Source organism: Leucoraja erinacea, chromosome 9 (assembly GCF_028641065.1).
Source record: "Leucoraja erinacea ecotype New England chromosome 9, Leri_hhj_1, whole genome shotgun sequence".
NCBI lineage: Eukaryota > Metazoa > Chordata > Chondrichthyes > Rajiformes > Rajidae > Leucoraja > Leucoraja erinaceus.
Genome location: NC_073385.1, coordinates 63,224,677 through 63,242,857, shown reverse-complemented (window position 1 = coordinate 63,242,857; position 18,181 = coordinate 63,224,677). Strand labels below are relative to the sequence as shown.

The following is an 18,181-nucleotide window of genomic DNA, read 5'->3' as shown; positions in this document are numbered from 1 at the left end:
CATTATGGAGGGCACTGTATGTAGTGTGCCAAATTTCTCCATAAGGCACAACAATTATCATTGAAGACAGCTTGCAATCTTGCTGTGACATGAGGCAGGGCTGCCAACATTGGGTAAGAGCTGAGAGTGAGAAATTGCAAGAGAGCGCAGTGACAAATCCCGAAGGAGCTTAGCAACCGAGGGGGGGGGGGGGGAGGGTGTACGAGTGGGGTGTCCCCTTCCTATGGTAGGAAGCTTTTGCATTTTTAGCTTGAAATTGTGCAATCTGGTGCATACTGTAGCGAGGTTTTTAACCTACACTTGAATGCAACATTTATGCTTTAAATTGGTTTAGGGTATGAATAAGGTTAGGCTAACTTACATTCCTAATTACATTCCACAGTGGAGCAAGTCTCCGATCAACAGGTGCAGCACATGAATGACCTTAGTGTATTCATGTATGGAAATCAGATTATAATTCATGCTGTTATGCAGATATACATAAAGAGAAAAAGCATAGCAACAAGGCAAGAGTTGGACTTCCATCACTATTCTGCACAAATAAACCTTACCATTTGACTATAGAAACAAGACAAAAGCAATGCCACATATTCAACCAAGTATATCGTTCAATGAAATTAAAATATATATGTACAATTGTCTTACCACAGAACACCATTGAAGCAAAATGTTCAAAAGTTCCATCATTAATATATAACCAGCTTCGTATAAGGTTCACTTTCTCTTATCTGTGAAATTTGGTTTGAATGGACTGTGGGTTCTTAATTTTATGTCCATGAATCTCTTAACCTGAGCATGTGCGTTTTTGTAACTAATTTGCCCTGCAGAAGCATTAATGACTTAATTCCTTTGGAGTGTTAAGAATTTAAAGCTACTTCTACTCACCACTACGTTGTACTGGTAGTTGAGAGTGTAATCCCTACTGTTGACTAACTAGAATAGATGAGGAGTCCTAGCGAAAGTGGTGATAACTATATGTGATAGATATATACAGTTGGTGCTCTACTGCTATGGGGTTGCAGCGGAAACGTCTATAAAATGCCCCCAATTATAAATACAATATAGCCTGGAAATGGCATCAAACAGAAAAAACTCCTGCCTCGTCACAACATGCAATGATTGGTGAAATACAGCTGAATGAAGTATCGACAGCAGTCTTTAGGGGCCAATTAGCAAAGCTAACTTCTCAGCCAGTCTTGATGGCTCGTCGATACTGGAGGGTTGTATTTGAAAGGTCAGGAAGAAACAGATTGGCCAGCCAACAATGTTCCTTATTGCAGATGTAGGTTGCACTACGAGATGAACGGATAATCTCCGTGGGTGGCTCAAACCTGAAACAGGGCTCTGCTGATCCCATCTTGATGGTTATGATGGAACTCAGGGTGCCATCCAGACTCAGGGTATTTCTGGTGTCTGTCTTGTTCAGCCCTATTGCTGAAAATACACTCTGCAACAGCCTTGCTCTGTGGCATACAGAGGACAAGTTGTGCAACCTTAGCCACTCTAAGAAACTTGTGTTGACCAGTCACAGGGTTCTTGAGTGTTGACAGATGGGCCCACAGCTTGTCAGCCCTACTGAACTCTGTCCTACGGTCCTCCCTGTCTCTAGACACCCACTCTTTCCACTTGCTGGCTGGGATCTCTGTCATCCATTAACTAATGGGCATCTACAAAATGATAGGAATTAAGAGCATCACTTTGTTTTTTTTTTCATTTATCCTTGCTCATGAAATATGAAATTTAGGCTGCACATGCTACAAAAAAATGTAGGCTCCCTACACAGAGTAGTGAGGATCTGGAAGGCATTGCCAGGGGTGGTGGTGGATGCACATAGTTATGTTTAAGAGGCTTCTAGATAGGCACGTGGAAGTGCAAGGAATAGAGGGATGTGGATCGTGTTCAGGTAAATGAGATCATTTGAACTAAGTATCATGTTTTGAGCAGGTTGGATAGAAGGGTCTGTTTCCGCTGTGGAACTCTATTACTGACGTACGAACTTGCTGACCACAAAGAAAAAGAAGAAGAAAGAGGTTTCTACAAAAGGATACAAATTTCTGGAGTTACTTAGCAGGTCAGGTACACCCTGTCTAACTGCACTGGTGACTTTACCTTGGAGTTAAGATAGGAACAAAGATGTACAGCATGTAGAAACCAGGAATTGCAAATGCTAGTTTACAATAAAGCACACAAATCTCTGTAGTAACTCAGTGGGTCAGGCAGTATCCCTGGAGAACATGGATAGGTGACATTTCAGGTGTGGACCCTTCTTCAGACTGATGAAGGGTCCCGACCTGAGAGATGACATATTCATGTTCTTTAAGGATGCTGCCTGACCCACTGAGTTACTTTAGTGCTTTAAAATAAGACTTTTGGTCAGAGCAGAGTGAAAAGAACAATGAGAGGCAGGGTGTTGAAGGAGGGAGAGAAACACCTCATACACTAGCACTATACTACACACTGGGGACAATGTACAATTTTCACCAAAGCCAATTAACGAACAATCCTGCACGTCTTTGGAGTGTGGGAGAAAACCCACATAATCACAGGGAGAACGTACATACGCTGTACAGACAGCATCCATAGTCAAGATTGAACCTGGGACTCTGACGCTGCAAGGCAGCAACTTTGCCACTGCACCACCATGGCGCCCGTTTTTTTCTTTCTTCTTTTCAGGAGGAAGAGTATTTCTCTGTGAATGTCTCATCAGTACAACAGCAATACTAAATGGAACACACATAGCCTCTGATGCTGCTTAAGCCTCGTATTAATGCAAACTTACTGAAGCAACATCGTTTAGGGCAACTTTTAAAACCAAATAAGTTCTGCTGCTGCACTTCTTCTGGGAATTAATAAACTGGAAAAAAGATTCATTCCATCTGGTCCACATCCTGGCAGAGAAAATATTGGCTACAATTTGGCTCAATATGGTATGTGACATCCTCCAGCACTGTAAGAAGTAAATCTTGAAAAATGTGACCACTGGACTAATGACCAAGTTTCTTTTGATGCACTGAAGCTGATTGCTGAATGTGTCATGGTTAATGTCCCTCTCAATCCGAGCAAACTTCCACTGAATTCCGCCAGACGTTTGCATAAGTTATGGCTGCAAAAATAGAGACGTCAAAATGTAGAAACAAGGAACTGATGAATACACAAAAGGACAGATTCTGGAGTAACTCAACCCAGTTGAGCCCAGACCAGGTTATGAATTACATTTCCACTGCACTCAAAATTTAGCATGGTCTTTATGTACCGCCACTGGTAATGTGGCCGGTGATATCAGGAATGTAATTGCATCCTACTTTTTTCGTGGAATGGAAGCAAAACTGTTTAAATTGCAAGCTGTAAAGCAGCATCCTCATCACATAACTGTGGAAGGTTAAGCTTATGTATATTAATAGTGTGCGATGGACTAAAGCCAATCAAATTGCTCGTTCTTTACGGGAAACCCATTGACAGAAAACTATTCTCATTGGTGAGTGTGGAGGAGATCTGGAAGCCTTGGGAGAATGGAATTGTTCGTGACTTCCTTTATTATTATTATTTTTTTTTAATTTATTTATTAGAAGTACAATATGTTACAGTAGTACACACCACGTATTACATTTGTTGTACCCCTTCATTTTTTGAGCTTTAAGAAAGATAGAAATAAAGAAAGTAAAGAAAGTGAGAAAGAGTCGTGATAGTGCGAGAAAGTGTTGGGAAAAAAAAAGCCCATTAGAAAAAGTGTTAGAGAAGAAAGTTAAGAAATAGATCCTAGAAAAGAAAAAAAGAGAAACAATTGCTCTATTATAAAAAACCACGCAAAAAGGGATATACCAACTTCATATTTTTTTTTAAATATTTTTTTTTTTTTTTTGAGAGAAATTCTGTGATCAGAGTGAGAGCATGAAAATTTTGTGAAATGCGTGAGTCTCATGCTCAATGCTTGAGAGTTGGCAGCCCGTATCATGTGGGGAGGGGTGGGAATAATCAGCCTTATGTGCTAACCTGAGTACCGCACTCATTGCAGATCATTGGGAAAGGGAGATCAAGAAATTAAATGCCTGTTTTTTAAGTGGTTGAAGCAAGGAGTAACGCAATTCCAAGTAATGTTTTTGGATTACACCAAAACTCTGTCTCTAAACTCTTCTGCCCGAGTTAAGGACATGGAAAATAAGAGCAGTAGGCTATTTGGCTCTCATGTCTGGTTTCTCAATCAATGGGATGCTTTTATTTACCCCAGTGCCATTTGTGTGCACTAATTCCATTTTCCTCAATTCCCTAATCTAAATATTCTCAATTCCATTATCTGTTCCTTTCTTGCATGTACTTGATGATTAAACCTTTAGAGTTCACTTAGGGTGGAGAATTCCAGAGAAATTGCTTTTCACTCCCATCACGAATGACCAACTCGATTTATGAGACTTTTACTCCTTGTTCCTGAAAACCTAGTCAAGACAAAGATCTCTACACCTACTCTGGAGTCATGAAGAGATACACCTTTGCCTTAACTAGTCCACCGATTCCCACTGATCATTAACGCTAATCCTATATTAAACCCATTCTGTATTCTCCCCACATTCTTATCAATTGCCCTCAGATTCTACCACTCATCGACACATTAAGAAGTAGTTTACACTGATCAATTAACCTAGTAATCTTCATGTAATCTGAAGGAAACAGAAGCACACACAGGAAGCCTGTGCAGACAACGGAGAACAGATGGCACTTGAGGTATGAATTGTACCCTGGTCTCCGTCTCTGTGAAGCAGCAGCTCAACAGGCTGCGCCACCCACATCACAGAGAGTGGTGAATCTCTGGGACTCTCTGCCGCAGAGGGTAGTCGAGGCCAGTTCATTGGCTATATTTAAGAGGGAGTTAGATGTGGCCCTTGTGGCTAAGGGGATCAGAGGGTATGGAGAGAAGGCAGGTACGGGATACTGAGTTGGATGATCAGCCATGATCATATTGAATGGCGGTGCAGGCTCGAAGGGCCGAATGGCCTACTCCTGCACTTAATTTCTATGTTTCTATGTCAAACATCTGAAAAATGTTGGACCTTTCTGTAAGATTGTTTCTCATTTGTCTATACCCTGAAAATATAGGCTTAACCTCTCTTCCTGTGATCAATCCGCAATGCTAAGAATTAATCATGTTGTTGCACCCCCTCATTGCCAGTAAATCCCATTGCAAGTACATCCTTCTTTAGATAGACATACCACCAGGGGCACCAAACGATTGGCAGCCCCTCCAACAGACTTTTTTCATCTTTAAAAAAAAAATTTAGTGCATTTTAAAAGACAGTGTAAATGTTCTCCGTTTTTTTCATGTGGGGGAGGGGGAAAACTATTTTTGCCAGTTTCTTACCTTGCCGGAGTTGCGTGTTTTCCGGGTCGCATTTGGTCGCTCTGCAGCCTACCATCGATGGAGCTGGAGACCTCCCGATATTAGGGGAGCCCGGAACCAGGGGCCACAGTTTAAGAATAAGGGGTAAGCCATTTAGAACAGAGATGAGGAAAACCTTTTTCACACAGAGGGTTGTGAATCTGTGGAATTCTCTGCCTCAGAGGCAGTGGAGGCCAATTCACTGGATGTTTTCAAGAGAGTTAGATTGACCTCTCAAAGATAGCAGAGTCAAGGGATATGGGGAGAAGGCAAGAACGTGGTACTGATTGTGGATGATCAGCCATGATCACAGTGAATGGGCTCAAAGGGTGTTGGAGGGGGGGGGGGGGGGGGGGGGGGGGGAAAGAGGTGTGGGGGGGGGGGGGGGGGGGTGGTGTGGGCTCAGCTGCTCCCGGGCCCTGCTCTGACTGCACTCACCAGCTCCGGGCTCACTCAGCGGCTCCCATCCCCGGCGCTTGTAACATTCAGCTGCTCCCACCCCCGTCTGCACTCATCAGCTCCCAGCTCGTCGTGGTGGCCGCCGCCGCCCCCACCCCCAGAACCCCGCCCGCTCCACTCATGCCGCTCCTTCAGCTTTATTCTCGCCACTGGTGAATGACAACGGGTGCCAGAAGGGGCGTCGCTGACCCGATAAATGACAGACGAAAAACATTTGTAATATTGCACCGATCGGTATAAAACTTGATTCACTTGCAGAACAGGAGAATGGCAAGTAAGGTGGTGAAAAATCGTAGTGTTCTCGGGTAATTTGTTTTTGAGCAAATTTAAAAACAACGCAAACCGGAAGAGGACAAGATGAGAGTTTTATAAGTACACTAGACCAAGTGCATACCCGTTGGTCTGTTTCCCTAACGGCGTTTGTGGGGGGGGGGGGGGGGGGGGGGGGGGGAGAGAGAGTGGAGGGAGGGGAGAGGAGGAGGAGGAGGAGGACACGGGATAGATTTGGGAGGAAAAGGAGAGCGGGGTAGGGGGTGAGAGATGGGAGAGAGAGCTGTGTGGGGGAGGGGGGGATGGGGAGGGAGGGGAGGAGGGAGGGATGGGAGAGGGAGAGGGGTGAGGAGAGGGAGAGGGGGAGGAGAGAAGTGGAAGAGAGGGGAGGGAGGGAGCAGTAGAAGGGTAGCGGTAGTGGTGGAAGAGGGGACGGGGGAGTGGTGGAAGAGGGACAGAGGGGTAGGGGAAGGGGTGGTGGTAGAGAGGGAAGGGGGGTGGGGGAGAGAGGGATGGGTGGGAGAGGGAGAGGCGTGAGGAGAGGGAAACATAGAAACATAGAAATTAAGTGCAGGAGTAGGCCATTCGGCCCTTCGAACCTGCACCACCATTCAATATGATCATGGCTGATCATCCAACTCAGTATCCTGTACCTGCCTTCTCTCCATACCCCCTGATCCCTTTAGCCACAAGGGCCACATCTAACCCCCTCTTAAATATAGCCAATGAACTGGCCTCAACTACCTTCTGTGCCAGTGAATTCCAGAGATTCACCACTCTGTGTGAAAAATGTTTTTCTCATCTCTGTCCTAAAGGATTTCCCCCTTATCTTTAAACTGTGACCCCTTGTTCTGGACTTCCCCAACATCTGGAACAATCTTCCTGCATTTAGCCTGTCCAACCCCTTAAGAATTTTGTACGTTTCTATAAGATCCGCCCTCACTCTTCTAAATTCTAACGTGTACAAGCCGAGTCTATCCAGTCTTTCTTCATATGAAAGTCCTGACATCCCAGGAATCAGTCTGGTGAACCTTCTCTGTACTCCCTCTATGGCAAGAATGTCTTTGAGCATTGGGCATTGTGACATCACACGATGGAACGTTCACCAGGGGCTGGGGCTGATTCTATGGGTGAGATGCCAGTTTCTTTTTGAAATATTGTGGGGGGGGGGGGGGGGGGGAGAAGAATTTGATTAAAAACGTGTACTTAAACACAACGAAATGTAATGAGGAGCGGATACTTAGAAAGAAAAGTGAAATCTCTACCGAAATGGAAAAGATGTCGGCGATTCTGCATCTGGTTTCGGAGTTGCAGTGAATCAAAGGAAGAAATGCAGCCGGCAGCCGTACATGTAAATGGATCCATTCCGATTGGACATCTGCGAGCATTGGGCATTGTGATTGGACATCTGCGAGCATTGGGCATTGTGACATCACACGATGGAAACAAATCAAAAGGCAGAAAGGCAGCCGGACGGCAGCCGGTCGGATGGCACAAGAGTTTTATATATTAACTAGACCAAGTGCAGACCCGTTGGGTCTGCTCCCCCAATGGTGTGATCCCCCAACCCAATATTCCACCATGCACCCGTCTCCTCCAATGGAACTGAAGCCGTTCCCAAAAGTAAGATTGCAGCACTGCCCTGCCTCCCTCAGCAGTGGATTTAAAAAAAAAATCCAATGGCACCTTCCCTGCCTGCTGCAGCAGTGAAAAGTTCAGTGTTCCTGTCTTGCAACTTTGTTTCGAAGTGTGTTGGAAGCTGACATGTAAATGGAGAAGCCAGTTAATTTTGAAATACTTGGGTGTGGAGGGGGGGGGGGAGAAGGATTTGATTAAAAACGTGCACTTCAACACGACGAAATGTAATGAGGAGCGGATACTTAGAAAGAAAAGCGAAATCTCTACCGAAATGGAAAAGATCTCGGAGATTGAGCGTCTGGATTGGGCGTGGCAATGAATCAAAGGAAGAAATGCAGCCGGCAGCCGTACATGCAAATGAATCCATTCCGATTGGACATCTGCGAGCATCGACCATTCCGATTGGACATCTGCGAGTATCGGGCACGAATTAAAAGGCAGGAAGGGCGCCGGACGGCAGTCGGTCGGATGCCCCAGAGTTTTATAGATATATAGATAGATAGATATAGATTTTGAGATTTTAACAAAGCGGATCATTGAGTGTAATGTGTTTGCAGTCATGTACATTGATTTTTAGCAAGGCCTATGATAAGGTCACATGACAGCTATTCACAAAAGTAAAGTTCTTTAAAATCCAAGGGAGAGTGACAAATTGGATGCAAAGTGTACTCCACCCCAACAAGCAACAAATGACTGCCATTTTGCTGACTGGAAGATGCAGGTGAAATGCTGATACAATGCCTGTACAAGTTGATGTATTTCTTATTAAGGAAAAGAGAAAAGCATTATAGGACTCTTAAACTGGTAAAATCATTTGATCGTGTTTCACAGGAGTACACAATATACCTATTTGCCACATTGTGGTGGAGCCTGAAGAATGTGTCCAGGTGCAATTCTGTATTACTCCTGCAATGGATGATATACAAGTAAAATATTGACATTTATGCTGGCCAACACGTTCACAATCATTCCATGTCGTCACTGCCTCTCCCCCACCCCAATACTATTGCCATTCTCAACCCCATCCCCATATCTTCATACTAGCCTTAGGCCACAATCTCCCCTCGCACCCAATAGGTTCTCATCTGCGATCTCTCTGAACAGACACAAATATGCACACCCCACTTGATGCTGGCTGTGATCCCAATCTAGCCACAACTATTTGCTTGTGGAAATCAGTGTCATGTTGAAATAAATGAATAAGAACTTTAATATAATTTATTAGTGAAAACCAAAATATACTTCATATTTGGAAGAGTTAAATGGGAAAAGGTAGGAACACAAGCAAAAAGATGGTCAGAAATAGTTTTTATATTTTGTATTTAAGTAATTAATTCACAAAGTAATAATTCTGCAGGCACCCAAGTAGCTTTTATATACCTGTAGACACAAAGAACTAAGTTTACCAAAATAAAATGGGTGCAATCCAACTGGGATGTAGGGAAGTGTCTGCAGTTATTTTGTCGCAGAGCATTTACTGAACATTTCAACTATTGTATGATGTGTTCTGATCAGCTAAATAAGTGTTCACAACAAAATCTTGACTGCAGCTCTATTAATGCTGGAAATGTTCTGATTAAAAAGTCACCAATCTGAAACACTGACTTTGTTACTCAAATGCAGTTCGCAGAATTTATCGTCCATCTAAATATGATCAGAATATCTAAAATTCTTGTACTATTAGCTGCAGTGTCACAAAGTTATAATAAAGTGTCTTTTGCATGTGATAATGTTCCCAATACTGGGCATTCCCAAGTTGTGGACAACTGACTTATGGATACCTCTACATTTGAACAAACTCCTATAAGAGCATTAAATTATAAAGTCCAAAATATGAACATATTAGCATTCATTTATTAATGTCACATGTATCGAAATAGTGAAAAATGTTGTTTTGCATGCTCTCCTGGCAAATCATAACATACGCGAGTTCATCAGGTAGCGCAAAAATGGAAAATAACCAGAGGGCACAATGTAATATTATACTGTAAGTAAAGAAAAAGTGCAGATAAGATCAGGAAATTCATCCCTAACCTATCAAAAGGATCGTTCAAGAATCTGGTAACAGCAGGAAAGAAGCTCCTGACCAACTCAACCTCAGTACTGGGCATGCTCTCTTCTCCACTTCCCAAAGTTGATGAGCAGCTCCTTTATTCTGCTGACCTTGACGGAGAAACTATCTCCTTCCTGTACTCCATCTCATCATTGTTTGAAATCAGGTCCACTGTGATGGTGTCATCTGCAAACTTGTAAATGCAATTAAAGCAAAATTTGGCTACACCATTGTGAGTGTACACAGAGTATAGTAAGGGGCTGAGAACACTGCCATGTGGGCCACCAGTGTTGAGAATTACCTTGGAGGATAGTTTATTGTCTACCCTTGCTGATTGCAACTTATGTGTCAGAAGTCAAGGATCTAGTTCTAGAGGGAGATCCTGAGATCTAGGATCAGAGTTTTGGAAAGGAGTTTATTTGGGATGATACTGTTCAAGACAGATCTATAATGAATAAATGGAAATCAGACATAGGTGTTCCAGTTATCCAGATATTGGAGGTATGACTGATGTCTGCCATGGACCTGTTCCAGCAGAGGTGAATTGCAGTGGATCAAAGTTGTCTGGTATGTTAGAGTTGATCTGTACCATGAGCAGCCTCTACGTATTTTATGATGGTGGACAACAGTCATTGATGCTCGCTACCTGATTTTTCTTTGACACTGTGATAGCAGTTATTCTATAGCAGCTGGTTACCTCTGATCATTGCAGGGAGAGGTTGGTATGAATGGCTCACCTAGATTCCCCTCTCTGCACTTTCATTATTTATTAGTTTCTAATCAGTATTCAGAGCTTTTGATGCAATTCAAGACAACACCGTTGAGATGTTACAATAGCGAGTGATTTTTATGCATTTTCTGTGTAGAAAAAACAGCCTAAAGTACAATGTATCTCCCATTATTTAACTGTCAAATTCAGCGTACTTAGGTTGGCACCATTGATGGCCTGCAGATACAAGGGCTGCAGGGTCTGAGGTGCTCAGATTTGTAGTGGAACTTCTACGGAGTTGTGGGAGTTGACTGGTAGAAGCTTGCTTGCCAAATTTATGATACGAAAAGCCTATAAGTGCCACGAATAGCCTGTAAATGCCAAATAACAAGGAACAACCTAATGATGTACAAGATTGGTACCAATATTCAGACAAGTTAATTTACACATTTTTACCTTCTATGGTAGTGGAGTTTCTACATCGGTTCAACTTGCATGCTGTAACTGTTCCACTGTTATTTCCCTTGCTGTTTTCCTGTAAAGAAAGCAAAAAAGACAAATAATTCTACTCTTCAACTGTTTATATAAAAAGGTTTTCTAAATCTGTGAAAAATGGTATAATTAAAAACATTCAATCTCGCAACTGACCAGTTAGTTCTATTAATCTCCTGCAAAATTTCTACTGCAGTGATGAGCAAGTTCACTATCTTTACATGATATTAAATCTTTCAAAGATATCTACGGAAGAGTTCTTCAAACATTTTCCTCGAGGAGTTCTCCTTTGTAACCCAGTCAACTAATACCCAAAATATGTAGGAAAGAACTGCATATGCTGGTTTACATTAAGATAAGACACAAAATGCTGGACTAGCTCAAGAAGACAGGCAGCATCTCTGGAGAGAAGGTATGGGTGAAGTTTTCAGTCGAGACCCTTGTTCAGAATAGTCAAAATAGATTATCAAGCCAATATTCCAATGTTTATGAAGTTTTGCAGAGCTAGATAAAAATGATTTTGTTGCATCATTTCCTACTTTAAAACTGCTCAACAATAGTTTTTCCAATTTAACTGCTCAACAGTAGTTTTTCCAATATAATGAATGAATGAATAAATGAATAAGTTTATTGGCCAAGTATTCACGTACAAGAAATTTGCCTTGGTGCTCCGCCCGCAAGTAACAACGACATACAGTGACAGTTAGGAATGACACATAAAACATTAATAATAAAACACTATTGGTTAAACATGTGCATTAAATAAAATACCAGAGCTACAGATTTTTGGTTATCAAGTAGAGCTACTATCCATGGAAAAAAAGCTGTTTCTATGTCTGGCTGTGGCAGCTTTGACAGTCCGGAGTCGCCCTCCAGAGGGAAGTGATTCAAAGAGTGTGTGGCCAGGGTGAGAGAGGTCAGAGATGATCTTACCCGCTCGCTTCCTGGCCCTTGCTGTGTACCGTTCATCAATGGAGGGAAGGTTGCAGCCAATAACCTTCTCAGCTGATCAGACGATTCTCAGCAGACTCCGGATATTGTGCTTGGTGGCTGAGCCAAACTAGATCATGATGGAGAAGGTGAGGACAGACTCTATGATGGCCGTATAGAATTGGACCATCATAGCTTGTGGCAGATTGTGCTTCCTCAGCTGCCACAGGAAGTACATCCTCTGTTGTGCCTTTTCTTTATAGTTCCATTCTCAACCACAGGACAATCAAAGTATTTGATAACCAATTAGCAAAAGCTGTGGTTAGGTTTCTTGGCATTGTCCATAGTCTTGGTCCACAAGTGAAGAAACAAGAGCTTGAATCTCACCATTCCAATAATCAAATTTTAATTCAAGTAATGAATTAAAATTTAGGATTAAATAAAAGCTTGTTTCAGAAGCCTTGAAAATAAGATTGTTGTTAAAATTCATCTAATTAATCGTAAATCTTGCCAATATGCAAGATCAGGGTCCCAATGTAGTTGATCCTTAACTGGCTCTCATGTTCAGGAACACTGAGTTATCCAACTAACTGCTGGCATTGCCAGCAATGTCTACATCCTAGAATGTGCATCCTTCTGCATCAAAGTTTGGTTTAGGAAAAGCTCCATCCAAGACTGCAAGAAATTGAAATGAATTGTGGACACAGCCCATTCCATCACACAAACCAACATCCCTTCTATTGAGTGCATAAGAAAGACCTGCAGATTGACAGTGGGATATATGGAGAGCTCTGGAGAGCCACAAGCTCAGTCTATCAATCACCATGAAACCTGCTCAGCTACAGGCTTTCACCATAATATCTACAAACAAAACATGTCCACTCACTGAGATGCTAAAAGTGGGAATGAGATTGGGAGAGGGCTGGAACTTAATCACTACGTACAACTTATTCAACTGTGTGCCATTGCAGGTGCTGAGCTTGGGATTGGAACATCACTCCAGATACTACTGCCCATGTCTTTCTCAGTGGTACAGACAAACTAAGGAGCTGATCGTGGACTTTAGGAGCACATCATCCGAGGACGTACACACCATTGAGGATAAATGGGGATACTGTGGATAGGGTGAGCTGTTTTAAATCTGAGAGTCCACATCTCTGAGGATATGACATGGGTATCACACGCCGCAGCACCCGTGAGTAAGGCAAAGCAGCGCCTTTACCACTTCAGGCAATTGAGGAAATTCAGAATGTCTTCAAGGTTCCTCCAGTGCTTCTACTCAGCGGCTGTGGAAAGCATCTTGTCCGGGAATATTACAAGCTGGTTTGGGAATTGCTCTGCCCAGGACAAGGCTCTGCAGAGAGCAGTGCGTTCGACCGAACGCACTATGGGAACTTCACTCGCCCCTCTGCAGGAACTATACATCAGGAGGTGCAACTCCTGAGCCAATAAGATCATGGGAGACCCCTTCCACCCCTGCAACAGACTATTCCAGCTGCTAAGGTCAGGCAACTGCCTCCGTTGCCATGCTGTGAGAACAGAGAGGTTGAGAAGGAGTTTCTTCCCAGAGGCCATTAGGACTGTAAACTCCTATCTCAACAGGGACTAACTTTACTGTACCACTCTACTGCTTTTTTAAAAATTGCTGTTTTTTTCACTTTTTCCTTCCGCCCACAATATTTAATATGTGAAAGAATATGTGATTCGGTTCCATTCTGTTTGTAGTTTGTTTGGTTGTTTGTTTGCTTGTCTTTTTGCACAAAGTCCGCGAGCACTGCCACTTTTCATTTCGCTGCACATCTCGTATGTGTATGTGACGAATAAACTTGACTTGACTAGACAATCTGTCGTTGAAAACTGCAATTTCCTGGTACTCTTGATTTGAATATTATTCTACTGTTATATTCTACTAAGAAAATTAGCAGGCAATGTCACGAACCCAGTATCTACACTGAGAACCTTCTTTAATTGTCAATCTACTGTGTTCTCCTCCTCCGTGCTGTTCTGCTTTTGCCAAATCTCTTCTGCAACTATCTCCTCCCTTTTTTCATGGAGGATTCAGGCAAAGGCTGAGCATTCCTTGAGGCAACGTTGTCCATTATGCACTCAGCATATGTGAAAAACACCATGGGAATGATACCGACACCAGAATCTCATCTTGACAAACCAAATGCACACACCATTTCACCTCTGGATGTTATTGTAACTATGCTCTGAGACAATAAAGTGGGCAGGAAAAGAACCCATGCTTTCAATAGACAGACCTCTGTGTGCCAGAGCAACTGAAAACGGTACATGAACAGTACAATGAAAATAATTGCCTAAATCATTGGACAAGCTCTCCATACATAGAGTGCACTCCATAACATTTGGGACAAAGACCCATCATTGATTTATTTGCCTCTGCACTCAAATTGAGATTTATAATAGAAAACAAATCACATGTGGTTAAAGAGCACATTGTCAGAATTTATTAAAAGGCTATTTTTATACATTTTATACATCTTATCTATAAACGTGTGTGCGTGTGTCATTTTGCCTTTGAAACGTATCTGCTCCAAAACCAGACGCAAAAACGCGGAGATTTTTTCAATTTCTGCAGGGATTTATGTTTTCAGAAATCCACTCCTCTCTAAATTTGGTCAATTATTTCCCCAGATTTTGAATAGTGGTTCACAAAACTCACTTTTTCAAAAATAATCGCCGCTTGCCAGCTGCTGACGTCACAATGCCCACATGCCCACCAATCCAGGCCCACCTGCTGCTGTGGATGAATGCAGCTGCTGTTAACGCGCATACGCAGTTTTCCACGAGGTACGTTCGCCCACCCATCCCTCCCCATTCTTCAAAAGGCGCAGAAAGATCGAGAAATTTCTGCAGAACAAAGATTCTACAGCTCAGCTACAGGATCTTTGTTCTGCAGATCTCAGGGTCAGCGACGCCTCACGCGCGGAACCTTCTCCTCAATTCCGGCGCAGCTCCTATAGCCCTGCCCCTTCCCCGCCCGCTCAAGCTGTGGGTTTCCAGAGTCAGTAGCCGCTTCAACCCCCCACCCCCCCCCCCCCCAAACTCGGTCCTTTGGTTGACACCCGCTCCCCCCCGCTACTACCTGCTCCTCCCCCCGCTGCTACCCATTCCCCCCGCTGCTAATCGCTCCTACCCGCACCCCCCTCCTCCTCTTGCCCCACCCTCTCCTCCTCCTCTTCCCCCACTCCCCTCTACTCTCTACTCTTCCCCATTCCTCTCCCCCCTCCCCGCTCCTCTCCCCCACTACCCCGTCCTCTACCCCCCCCTCCTCCTCACCCCTCTGCCCCCTCCCCCTGTCTCCGCCCATCTCCTCCCCCCTCTCTCCCCTAACCACTGGTTAGATGCAAAAATAGGATGGCAATGTTACAGTTTGCCATGAAGAACTTAAAAGAGCAACCACAGTTCTGGAAAAAGGTCTTGTGGACAGATGCGTCTTCAACACATTTTTCAAAGCTAAAAAATGGTCAAGTCAAGTCCTTATCTGAACCCAATTGAGCATGCCTTTTATATTCTGAAAATAAGTGTAAAAATGGCCTTTATTAAAATCTGACAATGTGCACTTTAACCACAAGTGATTTTTTTTCTATTAAAATCTCAAATTGTGGAGTACAGAGGCAAATAAATAAATTACGGGTCTTTGTCCCAAACATTATGGAGGGCACCATATGGCATTGGACTCAGAACAAGGAATACGCTTGTGACATGGAGAGTTACAACTCTCAAAGGAGCAGATCATCACCTACAATCTTTGCAAATCCACACAACCACTCCACAAATGGTCTGCCCAAGGAAAAGAGTATTTACCTAGAGTGTTTACAAACAAGAAAAGTATACTTGGGTGTTATTCTTGGCATATGGGAATATTTTTGCTTTAAGAATCAGAAGATAGAAGTCTTAAATACAATTCACGAGATGAATCAATCCAAAATAATTCCGTACCCTCTCAGGTTTACAAATAAATATTTTGGGCTCATTGGAGAAAAAATACAAACAGGGCAGTTGTCCCCATGTGTGTTAGTCAGTTATTCCTGAAGTGACACCACCAATACAAATTCTGTTGCCAGATTTCTGCATTACAAGCTGAAGGTTCCTGCATTATGGAAAGCTTGCATAGTCTTGAGACTTCTTGCAAAGTGAAAAACCTTGTGTGGCATTAGACAGAGAGCATTAGACACGGATTCAACAACTTGATGGGTCATAAGGTTCTGTGGATTCTTCCGAGGATGAAAAAAAATCCTGGGTAAATGCAAGTCTACCTTTTATTTTGAGAAGAGGTGTAGCCAGGTAAAACAAACCGCAGACACGGAAGTTGAGCTCTAGAGCTAAAGAAGAACCTCAACTTTTTTGAACATTACTTCTAGTGGACAATGATCAATTTAGATCACGCGCATGAACATTAATCTCGTAAATTAAAACACCCCGTTATAATTACCTGATTGATAAACTGCCGACTATAAATTCTGATCTTCTTTAGATTGGGGAGCCAAACAGATTGAAACACCTCTCTAAATTTGCGAGGAAGGGGCCAGGGGGGTATGGGTCAAGCGCAGGCAGGTGGAAACAGGTGTAAATGGGGCATCTTGGTCGTCAAGGGCAGGTTGGGCCAAAGAGCCTGCCGTTTTCCATGCTTTATGACTATTATTAAATGATTGATCCATGCTGTATTTTTTTGATACAAATACATCGATAGATGCTCCTGAACACATCATCAGTGATGTAACCTGGGGTCATTGGGTGTTTCGGGTCTTTCAACATCAGACACCCTCACCCAGGCGACCAAGCCGTGGTTGATCAGACCATGACGTGTTCAGGTGGCATTCGCTCCTCCCCATGTACCTCCTCTCCTGATCCAGAGCCATCTCGAGGCCTTCTCCGCTGCCTCTGTGGTGTTCTTGGTGGCCTTTCTCCTCGCCACTCCGTTTATGCCCAGTGCACTCAAGGCTTTGTAGAGCGATTGCCCTGCAAAACCTCTGCAGCCAACCTCGATGAGCATACACTTGGCCTTCCAGCCCTGCTTGCGGCAGTCTATGACCAGCTCTTCATACTTGGCCATCTTCCTCTCGTGGGCCTCCTCCAGACGGTCCTCCCACGGCAGTCAGTTCCAACAAGACGATGTTTTTGGTCGCCTCTGAGACCAGGAGGATATCTGGCCTCAGGGTGGTCGTGGCAATGTGCCATGGGAACTTCAGTTGTTTCACCAGGTCTACGGAAAGCTGCCAGTCCCAACTGATTCCTGGCTGCTGTGGTTCTTAGCAACTGCACTCTGGCCTTCACGAAGGTGATCATCTGGGTGGTGGGGCGTTCTCGTCTACAGCTGCTGATTCCCATGCTGATGGCTTCTGCAATGGGTTTAAGAACCTGGTCGTGACGCCATGAGTACCGGCCCTGCCCAATAGCCTTTGGGCAACAGCTCAGGATGTGCTCCAACGTCCCCTTGCCTGAGCATTGCGGGCAATCTGGAGATTCCACTTTGCCCCAGATGAAGTGGTTCGATGGGCTGGGCAGGACATCATACACTGCCTGGACTAGGAACTTGATGCGCTGTGGTTCAGCCTGCTAATTTAGTCATTTTAAACTCTTCTCAATATTTTTTTACCCATTTACAATCACACACAGCTTTTTCACCTTGCACCTTCATCCATTTATTTTATTAATCACTTATTTTGTTCATCCCTTTATTTTGTTAATCACTGGCCGTTACAACTCTGATCCTTTCATTGCTGATTGATCATTTATCTGAAATGTTGTTAATTTCTCTACAAAAATGCACGGGATCTGCTAAATAATTCCGGCATTTCCTATTTTTGTCGTAGATTTCCAGGATATTTGCTATTTTGGGATTACAATATTACGTTTGTCAAGGGCATAAAAAGTCTTATTAAACTATAATACTGTTTATTTTTTACAGGCTTTATGTATAATAAACTGCTTGGTGAGAATCTGCTTCATACTTCATTCTAAAAAGACGCAAAACAAATCATTAAATGAGATACATATCCCAATACAATGTTGCATAATAGTTCCGATTAAGTAGTCTCACCTGTGCTACATATGAAACAAAGGTAACACCCTCCACATCGTCCAGGTCTGGACCGGCATCATGAAATGTTTCTTCACATTCTAGATGTTCAGATGAAGCAAGAGAAGGCCTCACGGCAGATTGAGAAGGTCTGCAAAGATTTTTTTCATCAACCTCGCATATAAGCACCCACGATGGCATGCTGCTCTGACACGC

The 18,181-nt window shown here is 43.3% G+C and overlaps 1 protein-coding gene across 4 annotated transcripts in view; it reads right to left on the bottom strand.

The window, feature by feature from the left end:
• The window catches only part of LOC129700483 (MAX gene-associated protein-like), a 153,275-nt gene that overhangs the window by 102,259 nt on the left and 32,835 nt on the right, over positions 1-18,181 (bottom strand). For all 4 annotated transcript variants that reach the window (XM_055641004.1, XM_055641005.1, XM_055641007.1 and 1 more), the window contains exon 5: positions 10,954-11,032. In XM_055641004.1, coding sequence (XP_055496979.1) covers positions 10,954-11,032 — 79 coding nt within the window. The remainder of the gene's footprint in view (positions 1-10,953; positions 11,033-18,181) is intronic.